The 19,353-nt window shown below is 44.9% G+C and overlaps 1 protein-coding gene across 1 annotated transcript; it reads left to right on the top strand.

Annotated features, from left to right (window-relative positions):
• Positions 1-4,667: 4,667 nt before the first annotated feature.
• On the top strand, positions 4,668-7,760 carry LOC100276514 (uncharacterized). The gene is made up of 2 exons (NM_001150282.3): positions 4,668-6,104; positions 7,273-7,760. Exons 1-2 carry the CDS (start codon positions 4,769-4,771, stop codon positions 7,350-7,352), a joined length of 1,416 nt encoding a protein of 471 aa, NP_001143754.1. The 5' UTR covers positions 4,668-4,768; the 3' UTR covers positions 7,353-7,760.
• The last annotated feature ends 11,593 nt before the right edge of the window (positions 7,761-19,353 follow it).

The following is a 19,353-nucleotide window of genomic DNA, read 5'->3' on the forward strand; positions in this document are numbered from 1 at the left end:
ATAAATAAATTCCTCCCAAATTGGCATTTTCAAATTAAACACTCAATATGAGTACTAAATTCCCACAAAATTTGAATTCAATTGGGGATTTTTCTTCTAGCTAGACTGATTCCTATTTTCATTTCTTCAACAGGCACGCGGTCAGAGATCACTTTCCTCTCCCACTACTTGGGAGCTCAGCACACTTTCACGTTCTATTTCACTACCCACTGGGGGTTCTTTTCACCTTTCTCTCATGGTACTACTTCGCTATCGGTCTCTTCTACCGCGCAGCCCAACCGGAGTTTGGCGCCGACACGCGGGACCCACTTGTCGGTCTCACATGTGTCTCAACGTGCATCACTCTCAGGTGACCGACAAGCCGACCCCACGGGCAGTCTCATCCCGCGCAGCCTGGGTGCTTGGGTCGCCACCGACACCAGGGACCCACCTTTCGGTCTCGACTGGTGTGTGCGCTTCTCTGTACTCAACAGTGTGCACCATATCGCTGACTGTGCCCCCCCACATGTCAGATCCGCCCACACCATCCGCTGGCCGTTAGCTCACTGTGATTGTCGTGCCACCGTGGCCACGTCCTCACACGGACTCGCGCGTGCCTTGGCTACAAATGTGGTCGCCCCTGCTACCGTCGCGCCCCCCTTAAGCGCCCGGATAAGGATCCACCACAAGCAACCACGGTGACCACGCCATACTCCACCGTTGGAGACGACGCAGCTACCGCATAGCTACTCGCCCCCTACCACCGACCAGTACCCGATTGGAGCCACATATCCTTGCCTGGTCGTTGGGGGAGTCGTTCGGACCCGTTTCTCAGCCAACCGTGCCCTGAGGAGTGTAGAATTCCTCACCGGACTTCTCCCTCCGCAGTGGAGCCACTGCACATCGTGGATTGGCCCTCTGCGCTACTAAACTCTGGTAAGTTTTGTCCCCTCACGTGTCCGCCATGGCGTCTGCTTCCTTTTTACGCATAGTAGAACTCGTGGTAGAGCCTAGAGCCTCGGTTGGGCGTCGCCCCGACGAAGCGCCGCCGTGGGTAGGTATCGCCGCCGTATCGGCCGGATGAGGGATAGAATACGACCTTTGGCCGTGCGATCCAAATTGGACGGTCAAGATTAGAACCAAGGTACCGGTTTGATCAAATCAATCTAGAGCGTTAGATCTAGATCGGGCATGTGCAGGTTGATCCGGACGATTTTAAATCCGAGGCATCCGTCCGCGATCCGACGACCCCTATCGCACACCGAGTCATTATAAGCTAGATCTAATCTGGGCCCTCGATTGTTGATCGAACGACCAGATGCGAAGAATACCCCTTCGGTCACACAAACTTGCAAATAAACCCCCCTGATTCCATAATATCAACCCGCCGTCCACCGCGACTGTTGGGGACTTGTTCTCAAATGCTATGAATTAAGAACAAGGCAACATAAAATGTTAAATATCAAAGCCCTTCGTCCTTCGAAACATTATTTCCCTTCAGATATAATGAATTTTGGACGAAGGTTGTGAAGGACATACCTTCACAATTATAATAAAAGATAAGAGAGATTTATACACAAAACACAGAAAATAACATGAATATTTTGAACATTATTATTAATTTATTTCTATTTATCTTACTTACATAAACAACAACAAATTACAAATGTACCTTCGGCTTGAAGAAAAGTAAGGGTACAAGCGTGATGCTAATGCAAATGCCAAGTCAGCGTGAACAGTACGGGAGTACTGTTCATCTATTTATAGGCACGGGACGCAGCCCGTGTAAAATTACATTAATGCCCTTTACATTTATCAATAACTCTATAGTAATTCTTCGAGGTCTAATTTGGCTTTTCATCTTTAAGTCGGTTCCCTTTTTCTGCTGTCATGCTGAAGCTTTTCTGCATATAGCTTCGTGATCGTCTCATCCTTCGTCATGATCGCCTTCCATCCCAGTCAAGCTTCGTCTTGACCATGCTCTTGTATACCCGTAACCTGATTCCGAAGATGCCTGCTCGCATACTTGGAAAACATTGTCAAATCATGTTTTTGAGGACCTTCGGAAGCCGAAGGCCCCCAACAGCGACTGTCGACTGAATCTAGAAAATCTTACATGCTAGCCCCTGTGTTTCTCTGTTTTCTGCGCACAGTCCAGGAGATAGAGAAAATAGGAAAAATGAATTTAGAAATTGGTTTTGGGTATAAAAATAATTGCAGAAACTCATTTAATTCCTAGAAAATCCATATTAAATCCAAATTGATCCATTCTAATGGCATTTATTTTGTATTAATATTGTCTATCAACTAGTAACTCTGTTTAGCCACAAAACTTGGATTAAAATTATTCAATTGAGTTATTCTATACTAGGTACTAAATAACTTAAGAAATTAATAACTCAATAACCGTAACTCCGAATTTAGTGTTTCTTTTTCCTATGATCTCGTTACGATGCATAGATTATTATTATGTATTTTGTATACATGTTTGGTGTGATGTTAATTTATCCCTTGTACCATGCTTGTTTGTATTGTGGCGAGTAGAAGAGCCAGTGGCTGAGGATTCCGATGTTCAGCATGTAGAACTTGCTGAGCAGGAGCTCATTGAAGGCAAGTTGTGCCCTTGACCACTTTTATTTACCCAATAATATTATTTATAATCATTATATCATGCATAGTCTTAATTTTGATGGGACCCAAGAGGTCACCCTAGTCTGGTTATCTTTATACATTGTTTACCACTGAATTTTTGGGTAGTCTTTGCTATTGCTATATATGGTTTTAGGTGTTGAGATAACTATTACACATGATCATTATTTATTACTGTTCTATTTATGTTCATGATAAGACAACTAAGTTAATTGGAACATCGAGCTTAACTTAAGAAACACATGCCACCACAAGCGTGGAATGGGACGCCCTTGGCTGACTAACTAGGAAAGCTAGTGGATGACTACCTTACCCGATAGGGGCAAGGGCAGTAGGGGAGTAGGCGTGTAGGGAGGTTCCTGGGTTGATTTTGCTGCGATGTCGGTCAGACAGGGGATTCCTGTATTGCTCTTCCTAGAAACTGTAGCTGATTTTCTGAAGCTAGTGGAACTTTGTAAAGGCCTCGTAGTGGATCCCTAGCCATTCACCTCGGCAGTGCCTAAGGGCCTTGCAAATTCTTGATAGATGAGATACACGACTTGTGGGTACAGGGTACAACCTCTGTAGAGTGTAAAACTGGTATACTAGCCGTGCTCGTGGTCATGAGCAGCTCAGGACTATCGCATGATTAATTTATTGAATTAAATTCAATTTGTCATTTGCATCGCATTGGGATTTATTATTAATTTTGATCTATTATCACTCTGGTTTGGTATCTACTTACATTTAGTAACTGCTAATAAAGCTTGACCAACTTATTAAAAGCAATGCTCAGCTTTAACCCTCATTTGTTGATCAGCCTTACACTTCACATGAACTCTCACCTTTGGCGACTTCATGCACATTATTCCCCACAACTTGTTGATCCATGATCTTTGTAAGCTCACCCTTGCAATATATAAACCCCCACAGGAGAAGAACAGGTGGTCCAGGAGGAGCCTTACAATGAAGAGTACGAGCTCATCTAGGTGGCATCTCTTAGTCAGCTTGTTGGCGCAAAGGAATAATATTTAGTTCGCTTTATTGTTATCATTTATTTTTGTAAGACTTCTGCTATGTAATACTAATACTTGTGACATTTATCTCTATACACTTTGTCATTATATGTGATGTTCTTCTTTGACGCACATATGAGACGCACCCGGCTTTATCCCTTAAATCCGGGTGTGACAGACAGGTCGATAGGGCCTTGACTGTGAGCTTATACATTTAGGATCTCAGAGTTGGAGCCCTATATTAATTTGTTCTTAAGTTATAAAATAGGACCTCTCTTGGAAGCTATTTTCTAATCTAGAATTTTATATTTTAAACTAGAACTTAGTTTCAGACCATTGTTGGAGTTGCTCTTACGCGGGGAGTTTCAGACCATTGTTGGAGTTGCTCTTATGCAAGGAGGAAAAAAATCCAGTAGCTTCTTTTACCGTACCTCCAATTCCACTCCTTATTTCTAACTACCGCATGTGTCACTTGCTTGTCTTCCTTTTCCTTCTTCACGTGACTCACGTGCACCCCACCCATGGTCGACTCTGGGTTTTGGAGGGACCTAGGTCAATGTTTAGATCTATATTCTTTCATTTGTATTGTAAATTAAAATAGAAGAAAATAAGAATAGTAAAACAATTTTAAATCTGTACAAGTACCTTAAGTAAGAATAAAATTTAGGGTATTAAAAATATTCAGACTGTGTATAGTTCTAATGCCTCAAAATAAATAACTTTGTCGAGTACTTGAATCAAAATATGTAAGATCAATATTCATATCAATGTTTTCCAATATATCCTTCTCGACAGAATATTAAAAATAGTCTTTGAAAAAAAAACTAGGCCCTTTTGCTTCGGCCCTAGGCGGTCGTCCCTCCCGCGGTTGGGCCAGAGCCGGCCCCGTTGTTCCATGCTGCGCAAGCGGCGGAGCAAGTTTCCAGGAGTAGAGGAATGAACGCCCACGTGGGCCGTGGCCCATCGCCTGCATCCGTGGATACGCAGCGCACCACGCCCGCCTCCTCTACATAAAATCCCCATCGCCTTCCTCCTACATGCGGCAACAGCCACGATCACGAATTCTAATCAAACGATTCAAACTAACACAACCGACTCGCGTCCCCCGTACGTCCCCGCACCAGTGCAGCGCCTCGCCACCAGCCATGTCATGGTCGGGGCCAGAACTGGCGGAGGGGTCGCGTGACGGCCAGGAAGCGGAGCAGGAGCCCGAGTCGGTGCCTCGTCGCAAGTCATGGTCGGCGCCAGAACTGGCGCAGTGGTCGCGTGCCGGCAAGGAAAAGGAGCAGGAGGAGCCCGAGTCGTCGGAGCCTCAGCGCAAGTGGGTGGCCCTCGTCTCCGTTGTCGTCCTCCCCAGCAACGAGGACGAGCGGGCCCATGAGATCATCCCCGGCACCGACATGCTGATGCTCGACCTCAACGACCCGCCGCTGCCCTCCTACCTGGTGCTTCACCCCCGCGTCGCCCCCAATCCCAGGCGCACCAACGGGCCACTGTCCGCCTACATCCTCGCCGCCGACCGCTCTGGCTGCATCCTCCTCCAGGTCGTCGAAGGCAACCGCCCGGACTTCTTCCTCTGCAACACCCACACTCGTACCGTCACCATCCTCCCCCCGGTGTCCTCCTATACCCAGGCCAACGACGGCGTGGGTCTAATCTTCCTCGACCTCAGCATGGGTCTAATCGCCGACCCGCAGCACAGCGGCCACTACGTGGTCGCCCAGCTCCACCCCAGCACCTCCTACTCCCAGCCCAACAAGCTCATCTACTACTCCACCGCCACATGCCGGTGGTTCGCCAGGAACCTCAGCCGGGCGCGGCAACAGGTCCGCATGCGCAACCCCGACTCCGAGATCGGAGTGCTCGCCCACGACGGACGCCTCTGGTGGTTCTCCCCCGCCTATGGAGTGTTCTGCTGCGACCCCTTCACGCCAGTCCCCGAGAGCCCCGCGCTGCGCTTCATCCCGCTCCCGGCCGGCTCCGAGATGGCCGGCCACGTCGCCTTCGACCGCGTCATCAAGCCCCTCGTCCGAAAGCGCCGCTGCGTGAGGCCCAGTGAGGGCAAGCTGCGCTTCGTCGAGATCCGCGGCCTCTCCTACAAAGTGCCCGTCGACGAGTCTAACCCCACAGTATGGATGTGGACGCTCGTTGACCCGGAGGTCCCGAACCCCTGGACATTCGAGTACGAGGTGGCCTTCGCGGAAATCTGGAAGGACGAGACCTACGCCGCCGCCGGCCTGCAGCCGGGCGAGGTGCCCGACGTCGCCCTCGTCGACCCCAACGACCACTACGTCGTCTACTTCTTCCAGGGCTCGAAGCTCTTCGGCTTGGACCTGCGCGAGAAGAAGGTCGTCGCCTGCGAGGAATGCCTGATAGACCGCGATCGACTCGAGTACCAATCCTCCCGCCCCATCGTCGACGCCTGGGAGCTGTCGCCACCGCCACCCATTCTTTCGGGCGATGACGACTCTTCGACAGACGGTATGCGCGCGAACATTTGCATTGCCTTGCCTACGGTCACTGAATCGCTCCAATGCAACACGCATGGCTGCTGGAAATCTCGACATGATGCTCTATGTGACTGTTTTTTTTTCTGAATTTGGCAAGTATAGAACGAGAATATATCTGGTGCGCGTGAAAGTTTAGTGCACATGCTTCATATATTAAATTATCATCACTCTTCTTAGATCTAACACCTCTAATTGTTTGATATATTTTGATAAAGACACCCTCCGATGTGGTAGATGTAGTGGTGGAAGGTGTTATTTGTAAATTACAATGATCAACGAGAGACGACGTTAGATTTGAGATGGATAATAATAATTTAATATGTGTATCATGTGCATTAAGCTTACATGTGCATCGGATATGTCCTCGGTATAGAACACCACCTCTGTTCGGCATCGGTATTTATACATTACTCTAATACACATGATGTATATATTAAATCATCATGCACCATCCATCTTAATCTAACGTGACTAGAGTTAGACAAAAAAAACCCGCTATCCATTACATAAACCCAATTTACCCAAACCCAGACCTGATTTACTTGAACCCGAATTACCCCATCACTAATTTAGATAGCAAGTCTAAAAGCATGATTCAAGTTTGGGTAATTCAGCCCGATACCCAATTTTCCCAAATTACCAAACTCTTGTATTGTTATAATGTGATTGTAAATTCATGATGTACTAATATATAAAGAATAAACTTATATATATATATATTAAATTGTTTTGTTACATGTAATGTTTACTTAATTTTTATTGTCTTACTATGTGTGATACTATACTAGGGTAATTTTGAATTATCCGAACCCAAATTTTCGAGTACCCGAAATTTTGGGTAAAGTTGTGAACCTTCAAGTACCCGAAATTTTGGGTAAATGTTGTGAACGGGGTTTATTTCGGATTCTGATTACCCAAATTTCCAGTTACCCGACTCTAAAAAATCGAGTAACCTGAACGTCTATATATTTTTCACATAACATCCTCCAAAGTGGTGAAGATGTAGTGGTGGAAGATGTTACTTGTAAAATATAACGAGCAATTAGAGACATTAAATTTAAGATAGATTGTGATGATCTAATATACGTACAATGTACAACGAACGCTTATGTGCACCATATATATGCATGCATATGCAGATAAAGATCGGTCGAGACAGGCTTACGCCGAGAAAAAGAAGCGCAAGGTGGCAGAGTCCGTTGACTCTTGGCTAAACTAGGCCCGGTTGGAGTGGACGAGGGACGCGGATGTGGACGCGTCGAACTGGAGGACATGGAAGATGGCGCCTCCACAATCTGATGAATCACCTGTTGACATGGAAGGTGGCCAAGCTGATGATGAGCCAGAGATACAGTTCCCCCCCCTTCTTCTCCCTAGCTAGGTGAGGTGAGACAGAGAGACGTAGCATGCATGTGGAGGCTTCTTTCGATCTTGCGTTTCAGATAGACGATAGAGCCTGCAGCTTTGCGTCACGGACAATCTCATCCATTCTCATCTGAGTTGATGAAAGCCAACCGAACAATCACACGGGGGCCATTGTTATCGAGATGTAGCTCTATTCTTTTTTTTTGAATGGATTGTCTGCTGATACAAGTGGTATTCAGTTTTGATTCTCCTTTGTCGTCCTGTCCTGTGTGCATGCTTTTCTGTTACATTTATCATATTCCCAAAATGCTAGAGTAGCGGAGGTTAGATCCAATTGGTGCTGCATGCTGCCAACTACAATACATCATTCATTTACTGGCGCGAGAGTTGGAGTGAAATCATGATTATAATTCACACGCTCAGAACTTAGTCACCTCGTACTGCATCTGCAAGGTCGATGTGGCATGCATTTCCGATGTAGAGCACAAAGTCCATTTCGGGCTTTCTGTTATTCCCGAACTGGAGTGTATTACGCGGGATTGAGACAGATTTTAACTTGGGATTTACACCAAGTCAATTCCACTCAATACACATGGATTAGGAACAAAACAAACAAACCCTTCGGTGGATTATATAATCTAGATACCTAGATTATGATAATCGATAAGCAAGTTATTAAGTGTTTATATAATCCACAAGCTATAGATTATATAATTCTGGAGGAAACAAACAGCCTAGCTTATAGATTATATAAGCACCTAATAACCTGCTTATGGATTATTATAATTTAGGTATCTAGATTATATAATCCACTTAACGTTGTTCGTTTACACCAATCCAGCTCTGGATTAGCATGGATTGGAATTAAATCCATGTCACAATCCATATACCAAAAAAATTCAAGTCTACTCAATTTTTTTATTCGGTTAAACCCATCATGGATTATAACCCAAGTGTTTGGGAATTTTTGCATGGATTCTACATATAGCTCATTAGGTATGGAACAAATCCATGAAGATATTGCACAAGTTTATATTAGAATACATGGATCAAAAGAATAACTAGCTTTGAGAGATATATGGATTAAATGATGAATTTAATCCCATCATGTGATTGGATGTGAGGTATGGATTCACCCAATTCAGACCTGGATTAAATCCATGGTGGGATTTATTCCTTTGTAACCAAACAATGCCTAATAATCTGTGCTGTTTGTTTGTCTCTTAACTTATTTAAGATGGATTATATAATCTAAAGGGTAAACAAGGAAGGTCTAAATCAACCCAAACATGGTTTGGAGATGAAAGGACCAACGACGGCTTGAACCACTAGCGAACACCTCACTTAATACGTCCAGCGATGGCGTTCCCGTGTCTTCCTCCCCCGCTTCCTCGCCCCGCTCCGCAGCGTGGCAACGCCCAGTCGAAGATTCTAAGAGCGAAAGAATAGTGTTTGGTTCCAGAGTCTAATGGGATGGAGCGACTTCGTGCCTCCGTTCGGGGGATTTTTGGGAACCGGTTGTTCACTATTTGAGCATAATTTTTTTTTATTTTTTAAGTCATCCCCTCCTAAATGGAACCAATCCAAACAACAACAAATTGGGAGCTGAGCGGCTCCATTCCACCATACTTCGGAACCAAACCCTACCTAAGTGGCTAGCGCGATCAAAGACCATTTTCGGTGCTGGGCGACACGAACTTGACGTCCGACAGCAGCTTTCTGTAATCAATTGGGGCGTCGTCCTCGTCGACGAACAGCTCTAGCGCAGCATCGACACGGACCTGCTGCCACTCCGTCGATATCCCATCACCGTCAGATAGTCCGCATGTCGATCACGAAACAACCCATCCCAACAAGCCACATCGCTATCTCCTAGATCAATCGCCTCGTTTCGGCCTCCGACGTGGTTTGACTCACCAAAGCCGCAACACGATCTCCCGCTTCGGAGTCACGAGGACCGCCGGCTCCTTGACGTCGCCAAAGGCATCCTTTGAGTTCAATCGCCAACTATCGACGTTGAAAGCCGTAGTTGTCGTCCGTGAGCGCCACCCGTGAGATGATGTCATGGTGGTGTTGGAGTAGTGGATGAGGATGTCATTGAGGGGTGCCCTGGTGTGAGGCGATGCGGCACGCGCTAAGAAGGCACTACATGATGATTCACTTTTAGCAACCCTTATTTAGTACGAACGGTTGGTTGCTAAATGTTAAGGATTGATGGTTGGTTGCTAAAGACATTTTTAGCCACGGTCCATTGGCTGCTAAAACTATATAACTTTAATGACTTACAGTTGGTCACTATAGAGGTAGGTGGACATCCGACTGTTGGTTGCTAAAAAAAATTGGGCCCATGTAGTCAAATAGTTTACGGTTGGCTCATTTCTTTTCCTCCACATCCACCACCACTAGACCATCGCTCAATAGGGGCCGACGACGCACTCGACGCCTACTCTACACTGTGGTGCGTTCACAATGTCGCCTTGTCCACCACTGGCATCCCCCAAGTTTTCAGCGTCGAGGAACACCCATGGCCTAGGCCAAGCTACACCCCATCGCCACATCTCGACGTTGGAAGGCCATCGATTCGCTAGCGCCGTCGTGCCGAGGTACGCCCCACTGCCCATGTGATTGGTTGACCATCTCTATTGCTCCTCCTCTCTAATTATACGTTGGAAGTCCGCCGAGTCGCCAGTGCCGTCGCGCCGAGGTACCCCCTCGACCCTGGTGATTGATTGGCTGTCGCTACTCCTACTTCTCTCCGTTTCTAGCCAAGGGGAGCGAGGAGACAAACGTGTGGCCCGCCACGATGAGGCGGTGGGGATCCAGTCCTCCATACCTTCAATTTGGCCTTCTCTATCTGGGGTCCCTCTCTATCTAGCCACCCGTACACGCTGCTACAAGCTCTTTGTGATCAGTCAAAAATAGTGAGATCGAGTTGTTTGGGGGAAGCACTGCACGAGCCCTCCTCCGATGGCCACCCTCTCCGTTCTCTAGCGATCGAGATGTGCGAGATTCTGATGTGCGAGATCGAGGGCCACCACCTCACGTCGGCAGCCATGAAGGTCATCGCTACCATGAAGGCACCGCTATTACATAAACGTTATTGTCTGCGTGACCAATTCGATCTGATCCCGCTAGCTGACACCTAACATGTGAAGGGATAGATTTTGTTGTGACATCATCCACCCAGTTCAAGCCTGAGATGGCCAACATCATGAAGGATTTCGATGAGCTGGGGCACCGTACCTTGCCTCGACCGGCCTGTTCCTGGGAGCCACCAAGTTCACGGTCATCCAAGGCGACCTTGGTGCTGTTATTCGTGGCAAGAAGGTAACTGCCCATCGGACGTCGCGACGCGACTGCTCCGTCCTCTTTGATCCGATTCGTTCCCAACTGTTGCTGTCTTTGTTGTTCCCAGGTATCCGGTCTGTGAGGTCAATAGTATCCTTTATTTATATTTTTCATGTGAGATCCTAAATGAAAATTCACTACTGGATTTGACTTTGCTGGTTTCACACACCTATACGTTTTGAGACAGTCAAGCCAAGGTTTCATTATCAGTTACGTACCCGGCATAATACATATGTTTACTTTGTTTTTTGCTGTATGCAGATGAAAATTCTACATATTAAGGGCTAGTTTGAAAACTTCATTTTTCTAAGGGATTCTATTTTTTTTGAAAAATAAACTAATTTTTCTTTGAAAAATATAAATCTCTTAAAAAAATGTGGTCGACAAATTAGTCCTAATTATACTATTGACGAAACTAACATTCTATGCATTGTATCTCTACGGAGAGTTCCTGTTCCATGTCCTGAAGTTGGATATCTCATCTGCTTGGAGGGCGATAGTGGTACTCGACATCCACACATTAACATCCGTTGGGACCATGGTTGTTGCATTAGATATACATTTTGGTAACAATTAAATATCCTCAAGATGGGGTCACACAGGTTTCTCTTCAAAAGTGAGATAAAAGTTTACACTCACCTCTTGTATGTAAAACTGTTGGAAAAATTGAAGTTGGATTTTACATGCTCTTTATACAATGAGGTTTTTCTTGAAAACATGTTCTACTTTTAAAATGGCACAGTGAAAGGGAAATAGGCTTATACCTTTTCATAAATAATTTTGGTGGTTGAATTCCCCAACACAAATAATTGAACTAACTAGTTTACTCTAGATTATAAGTTCTACAGGTGCCAAAGGTTCAACACAAACCAATAAAAAATTCAAGAAAGGGTTCAAATTAAAAGAGCAAAAGACAACCGAAGGTTGCCCTGGTCTGGCGCACCGGACAGTGTCCGGTGCATCAGGGAGATCAACTCCAAACTTTCCACCTTCGGGAATTCTGAGAGCCACTCCGCTATAATTCACCGGACTGTCCGGTGAAGCACCGGACTGTCCGGTGTGCCAAGCGGAGCAATGGCTACCTACGCCAACGGTCGTCTGCAACAGCTACAGTGAACAGTGAACAGTGCCGACTGCGCGCGCAGAGTCAGAGCAGGCGTCAGATGGCACACCGGACAATGAACAGGACCTGTCCGGTGCACCACCGGACTGTCCGGTGGCCCACTTGTGAGAAGCTCCAACGGTCGAACCCTAACGGTTGGGTGACGTGTCTAGCGCACCGGACTGTCCGGTGTGCCCATCGACAGCAGAGTTCCCCAACGGGCATTTTGGTGGTTGGGGCTATTAATACCCCCAACCACCTCTCTTCAAGGCATCCAAGCATTCACTACTCCTCATTCAATACAAGAGCAATACACAACACTCCAAGACACAAATCAAAGCCACCGATCGAATCAAAGTCCACAATTCAACTCTAGTTTTTAGGACTTGTGAGAAGATCGACTTGTGTTCTTTTGTTGTTCTTGTTGCTTGGTTGGCCTTTCTTCTTTCTCTCATTCTTACTCTCAAAGCCTTGTAAGCAAAGCAAGAGACACCAATTGTGTGGTGGTCCTTGCGGGGTCTAAGTGACCCGGGAAATCATGGAAGGAAGCTCACTCGGTCTAAGTGTCTATTTGAGAGAGGGAAATGGTTGAAAGAGACCCGGTCTTTGTGACCACCTCAACGGGGAGTAGGTTTGCAAGAACCGAACCTCGGTAAAACAAATCATCGTGTCATCCGCTCTTATTCGCTTGTGATTTGTTTTCGCCCTCTCTTTTGGACTCGATTATATTTCTAACGCTAACCCCGGCTTGTAGTTGTGCTTAAACTTTATAAAATTCAGATTTGCCTATTCACCCCCCTCTAGGCGACTTTCAATTGGTATCAGAGCCCGATACTTCATTCAGAGCCTAACCGCTCGAAGTTATGTCGGGAGCTCACGCCAAGAAGGAGATGGTGACCGGCGAGAAGCCCGCCACAAGCCACGAGAAGACTCCATCGGGGGAGTCCGACAACAAGAGGGAGGAATCACCTCCCCGTGTCAAGTCGCACCGGAGTGGCGACAAGAAGAAGATGATGAAAAAGGTGGTCTACTATGACACCGACTCTTCATCGCCATCCACCTCCGGCTCCGACGTTCCGTCCGTCACTTCTAAGCGCCATGAGCGCAAGAAGTTTAGTAAGATTCTCTTACGCTATCCTCGCATTTCCAAACGCACCCCTTTACTTTTCGTCCCACTAGGCACACCACCGGTTTTTTACGGTGAAGATTATTGTATGTGGAGTGATAAAATGAGGCACCATCTAACCTCACTCTACGCTAGTATTTGGGACATTGTTGAGTTTGGTGCACATGAACCATCCGTAGGGGATGAAGGCTATGACTCGGACGAGGTAGCCCAAATCCGGCACTTCAACTCCCAAGCCACTACTATACTCCTCGCCTCTCTAAGTCGAGAGGAGTATAATAAGGTGCAAGGGTTGAAGAGTGCCAAAGAGATTTGGGACGTTCTAAAGACCACGCACGAAGGAGATGAGGTGACCAAGATCACCAAGAGGGAAACAATTGAGGGGGAGCTCGGTCGCTTCATGCTTCATCAAGGGGAGGAGCCACAAGCAATGTACAACCGGCTCAAGACCTTGGTGAACCAAGTGCGCAACCTCGAGAGCACCAAATGGGATGACCATGAAATGGTCAAGGTTATTCTAAGATCACTTGTATTTCTTAATCCTACACAAGTTCAATTAATTCATGGTGATCCTAGATACAAGCTAATGTCTCCCGAGGAGGTTATAGGAAAATTTGTGAGCTTTGAATTGATGATCAAAGGCTCCAAGAAAATCATCGAGCAAGGCGCCTCCACCACACCCGAAATGCAACCCATCGCATTCAAGGCGATAGAGGAGAAGAAAGAAGAGTCTACATCAAGTAGACTCCCCATCGACGCCTCCAAGCTCGACAACGAGGAGATGGCGCTCATCATAAAGAGCTTTCGCTAAATCCTCAAGTAAAGGAGGGGGAAGGACTACAAGCCCCGCTCCAAGAAAGTTTGCTACAAGTGTGGTAAGCCCGATCATTTCATTGCTAAATGTCCATTATCAAGTGATAGTGATAGGGGCGACGACAAGAAGGGGAGAAGAAAGGAGAAGAAGTATTACAAGAAGAAGGGCGGTGATGCCCATGTTTGCCGGGAGTGGGACTCCGATGAGAGCTCCACCGACTCCTCCTCCGACGAGGACGCCACAAACATCGCCATCAACAAGGGCCTTCTCTTCCCTAACGTCGGCCACATGTGCCTCATGGCAAAGGATGACAAAAAGAAGGTAAAATCTAGAGCTTCCACTAAATATGCAACATCTAGTGATGAGGCTAGCTCTAGTGATGATGAGGATGATTTGCTCACCCTTTTTGCCAACCTAAACATGCAACAAAAAGAAAAATTGAATGAATTGATTAGTGCTATTCATGAGAAGGATGAACTCTTGGATAGCCAAGAGGACTTCCTTATTAAAGAAGATAAGAAGCATGTTAAAGTTAAAAATGCTTATGCTCAGGAGATAGAAAAATGTGAAAAATTAACTAGTGAGCTAAGCACTTGCCATGACACTATTTCCAACCTTAGATTTGAAAATGATAAATTGATTGCTAAGGTTGAGAAAGTAAATGTTAGTGATGATTCTCTTGTCAACCTTAGAAATGATAATGCTAATTTGATTGCTAAGATTGACAAATTGAATACATCTCTCTCTAGCCTTAAAATTGAGAATGAAAAATTAATTGCTAAGGCTAAAGATTTAAATGTTTGCAATGTTTCTATTTCCAATCTTAGAGATGAGAACGCTATTTTACATGCTAAGATTGTTGATTTAAGTACTTGCAAACCCTCTACATCTACCGTTGAGAATGTTACTATTTGCACTAGATGTAGAGACATTAATGTTGATGCTATTCATGATCACCTAGCTCTAATTAAACAACAAAATGATCACATAGCTCAACTTAGTGCCAAAATTAGTGAGCATGACTTGGAAAATGAAAAATTTAAATTTGCTAGAAGCATGCTCTATAGTGGGAGACGCCCGGGCATTAAGAATGGTATTGGCTTCCAAAAGGGAGACAATGTCAAGCTTAATGCCCCTAAGAAATTGTCCAATTTTGTTAAGGGCAAAGCTCCCATGGTTCAGGATAACGAGGGTTACATTTTATACCCTGCTGGTTATCTCGAACACAAAATTAGGAGAATTCACTCTAGGAAGTCTCACTCTGGCTCTCATCATGCTTTTATGTATAAGAGTGAGGCATCTAGTTCTAGGCAATCCACTCATGCTAAATTGCCTAAGAAGAAAACTCCTATTGCATCAAATGAACCTGATATTTCATTTAAGACTTTTGATGCATCTTATGTGCTCCCTAACAAATCAGGCAAAGTAGTTGCCAAATATGTTGGGGCAAACACAAGTGGTCAAAGACTTGTGTTTGGGTACCCAAGGTGCTTGTTTCTAATGTGAAAGGACCCAAGACCGTTTGGGTACCAAAGAACAAGGCCTAAATTTGTTTTGTAGGTTTATGCATCCAGGGGCTCAAGTTGGATAATTGATAGCGGGTGCACAAACCACATGACTGGGGAGAAGAGGATGTTCTCCTCCTACGAGAAAAATAATGATCCCCAAAGAACTATCACATTCGGGGATGGAAATCAAGGTTTGGTCAAAGGACTTGGTAAAATTGCTATATCTCCTGACCATTCTATTTCCAATGTTTTTCTTGTAGACTCTTTAGATTACAACTTGCTTTCTGTTTCTCAATTATGTAAAATGGGCTATAATTGTCTTTTTACGGATATAGGTGTTACTGTCTTTAGAAGAAGTGATGACTCAGTAGCATTTAAGGGAGTGTTAGAGGGTCAGCTATACCTAGTTGATTTTAATAGAACTGAACTCGGCACTTGCTTAATTGCTAAGACTAACATGGGTTGGCTCTGGCATCGCCGACTAGCCCACGTTGGGATGAAGAATCTTCACAAGCTTCTAAAGGGAGAGCACATTTTGGGACTAACCAATGTTCATTTTGAGAAAGACAGGGTTTGTAGCGCATGTCAAGCAGGGAAGCAAGTTGGTGTTCATCATCCACACAAGAACATTATGATGACTGACATGCCACTCGAGTTACTCCACATGGACCTATTCGGCCCGATCGCTTACATAAGCATTGGCGGGAGAAAGTACTATCTAGTTATTGTGGATGATTATTCTCGCTTCACTTGGGTGTTCTTTTTGCAGGAAAAACCACAAACCCAAGAGACCTTAAAGGGATTCTTGAGACGATGTCAAAATGAGTTCGGCTTAAGGATCAAAAAGATTAGAAGCGACAACGGGACGAAGTTCAAGAACTCACAAATAGAAGGCTTCCTTGAGGATGAGGGCATCAAGAATGAGTTCTCTTCTCCCTACACACCACAACAAAATGGTGTAGTGGAGAGGAAGAATAGAACTCTACTTGACATGGCGAGGACCATGCTTGACGAGTACAAGACTTCGGACCGATTTTGGGCGGAAGATTTCAACATCGCTTGCTACGCCATCAACCGTCTCTACCTTCACCGAATCCTCAAGAAGACATCGTATGAACTCCTCACCGGTAAAAAGCCCAATGTTTCATATTTTAGAGTCTTTGGTAGCAAATGTTTTATTCTTGTTAAAAGAGGTAGAAAATCAAAATTTGCTCCTAAGGCTGTAGAAGGCTTTTTACTTGGTTATGATTCAAACACAAGGGCATATAGAGTCTTTAACAAATCCACTGGACTAGTTTAAGTTTCTTGTGACATTGTTTTGATGAGACTAACGGCTCTCAAGTAGAGCAAGTTGATCTTGATGAGCTAGATGATGAAGAGGCTCCATGCATCGCGCTAAGGAACATGTCCATTGGGGATGTGTGTCCTAAGGAATCCGAAGAGCCTCCACATGCACACGATCAACCATCTTCCTCCATGCAAGCATCTCCACCAACTCAAAATGAGGATCAAGCTCAAGATGATGAAAATGAAGATCAAGAGGAGCCACCTCAAGAGGAGGACGATGATCAAGGGGGAGATGCTAATGATCAAGACAAGGAAGATGATGATGACAGTCCAAGACCGCCACACCCAAGAGTCCACCAAGCAATATAAAGAGATCACCCCGTGAACTCCATCCCCGGTGATATTCAAAAGGGGGTAACCACTCGATCTCGTGTTGCTCATTTTTGTGAACATTACTCCTTTGTGTCTTCTATTGAGCCATACATGATAGAAGACGCATTAAGGGATTCGGATTGGGTGTTGGCAATGCAAGAGGAACTCAACAACTTCACGAGGAATAAGGTATGTCATTTAGTTCCATGTCCTAACCAAAATGTTGTAGGAACCAATTGGGTCTTCCGCAACAAACAAGATGAGCATGGTGTGGTGACAAGGAACAAAGCCCGACTTGTGGCCAAGGGTTATTCACAAGTCGAAGGTTTGGATTTCGGTGAAACCTATACACCCGTAGCTAGGCTTGAGTCAATTCGTATATTACTTGCCTATGCTACTTACCATGGCTTTAAGCTTTACCAAATGGACGTGAAAAGTGCCTTCCTCAATGGACCAATCAAGGAGGAGGTCTATGTTGAGCAACCTCCCGGCTTTGAAGATAGTGAGTACCCTAACCATGTTTACAAACTCTCTAAGGCGCTTTATGGGCTCAAGCAAGCCCCAAGAGCATGGTATGAATGCCTAAGAGATTTTCTTATCGCTTTAGGATTTCAAGTCAAGCAACTCCAAGAGGGCACCTTCATCAGCCAAACGAAGTACATTCAAGACATACTCACCCAGTTTGGGATGAAGGATGCCAAGCCCATCAAGACAACCATGGGAACTAATGGGCATCTCGACCTCGACACGGGAGGTAAATCCGTAGATCAAAAGGTATACCGGTCGATGATAGGATCTTTACTCTATTTATGTGCATCTCGACCGAATATAATGCTTTTCGTATGCATGTGTGCAAGATTCCAAGCCGATCCTAAGGAAGTTCACCTTAGGGCCTAAAACGAATCTTGAGATATTTAGTTTATACTCCTAAGTTTGGTCTTTGGTACCCTAGGGGATCCACTTTTGATTTAATTGGTTATTCAGATGCTGATTGGGCAGGGTGTAAGATTGATAGAAAGAGCACATCAGAGACTTGCCAGTTCTTGGGAAGATCTCTGGTGTCTTGGGCTTCAAAGAAACAAAATTTTGTAGCTCTTTCTACCGCCGAAGCCGAGTACATTGCCGCAGACCACTGTTGCGCGCAATTTCTTTGGATGAGGCAAACCCTTAGGGACTATGGTTACAAATTAACCAAAGTCCCTCTCCTATGTGATAATGAGAGTGCAATCCGCATGGCGGATAATCCCGTTGAGCATAGCCGCACTAAGCACATAGCCATTCGGTATCACTTTTTGAGGGATCACCAACAACGGGGGGATATCGAGATTGCATATGTTAGCACCAAAGAACAATTAGCCGATATCTTTACCAAGCCATTAGATGAGAAAACTTTTACCAAACTTAGGCATGAGCTAAATATTCTTGATTCTCATAATTTTGATTGATGTTTTGCACACATAGCTCATTTATATACCTTTGGTCATCTCTCTTTCATTTGCTATGACTAATGTGGTTTTCAAGTATATTACATGCTAAGTCATAGATTGAAAGGGAAATGGAGTCTTCGGCGAAGACAAGGCTTCCACTCCACTCCATCGAATTATTCATCCTTCGCCGTCACTCTGCACCGCTCTCCAAAGTTGGTATAATCTTCACTCCTATATTATTTACCAAAGGGGGAGAAAGTTTGGACAAGGGCTTATATTTCACTCACGAGTATCCGTTTTTGGCGATTAATGCCGAAGGGGGAGAAAATATTAGCCCAAAGCAAAAGGACCGCACCATCACCAATTTCAAAAATGTATTAAAAGAAGGTTTTTCTATTGGTATCTTATTTTTGAGATAATTTCAAATTGGTATACCCTTTCAAAATTAATATCTAAAACCCTCTTGAACACTAAGAGGAGAATTTGATTGAGGGGGAGTTTTGTTTAGTCAAAGGAAAAGCATTTGAAACAGGGGGAGAAAATTTCAAATCTTGAAAATGCTTCTCAAAATCTTATTCATTTACCTTTGACTATTTGCAAAAGACTTTGAAAAGAATTTCCAAAAAGAGTTTGCAAAAACAAAATAATTGGTGCAAGCGTGGTCCAAAATGTTAAATATGAAGAAAGCATCCATGCATATCTTATGAAATGTATATTGGTTTAATTCCAACCAACCTTTGCACTTACATTATGCAAACTAGTTCAATTCTGCACTTATATATTTGCTTTGGTTTGTGTTGGCATCAATCACCAAAAAGGGGGAGATTGAAAGGGAAATAGGCTAACACCTTTTTCTAAATAATTTTGGTGG

The sequence above is a fragment of the Zea mays genome, chromosome 5 (genome assembly GCF_902167145.1).
Source record: "Zea mays cultivar B73 chromosome 5, Zm-B73-REFERENCE-NAM-5.0, whole genome shotgun sequence".
NCBI classification, from domain to species: domain Eukaryota; kingdom Viridiplantae; phylum Streptophyta; class Magnoliopsida; order Poales; family Poaceae; genus Zea; species Zea mays.

Excerpts from the sequence above, each read along its gene's own strand:
- LOC100276514 (NM_001150282.3), top strand. The coding sequence starts at position 4,769 with ATGTCATGGTCGGGGCCAGAACTGGCGGAGGGGTCGCGTGACGGCCAG. Across the intron at positions 6,105-7,272 it reads TGACGACTCTTCGACAGACG|ATAAAGATCGGTCGAGACAG; the intron begins GTATGCGCGCGA and ends ATGCATATGCAG.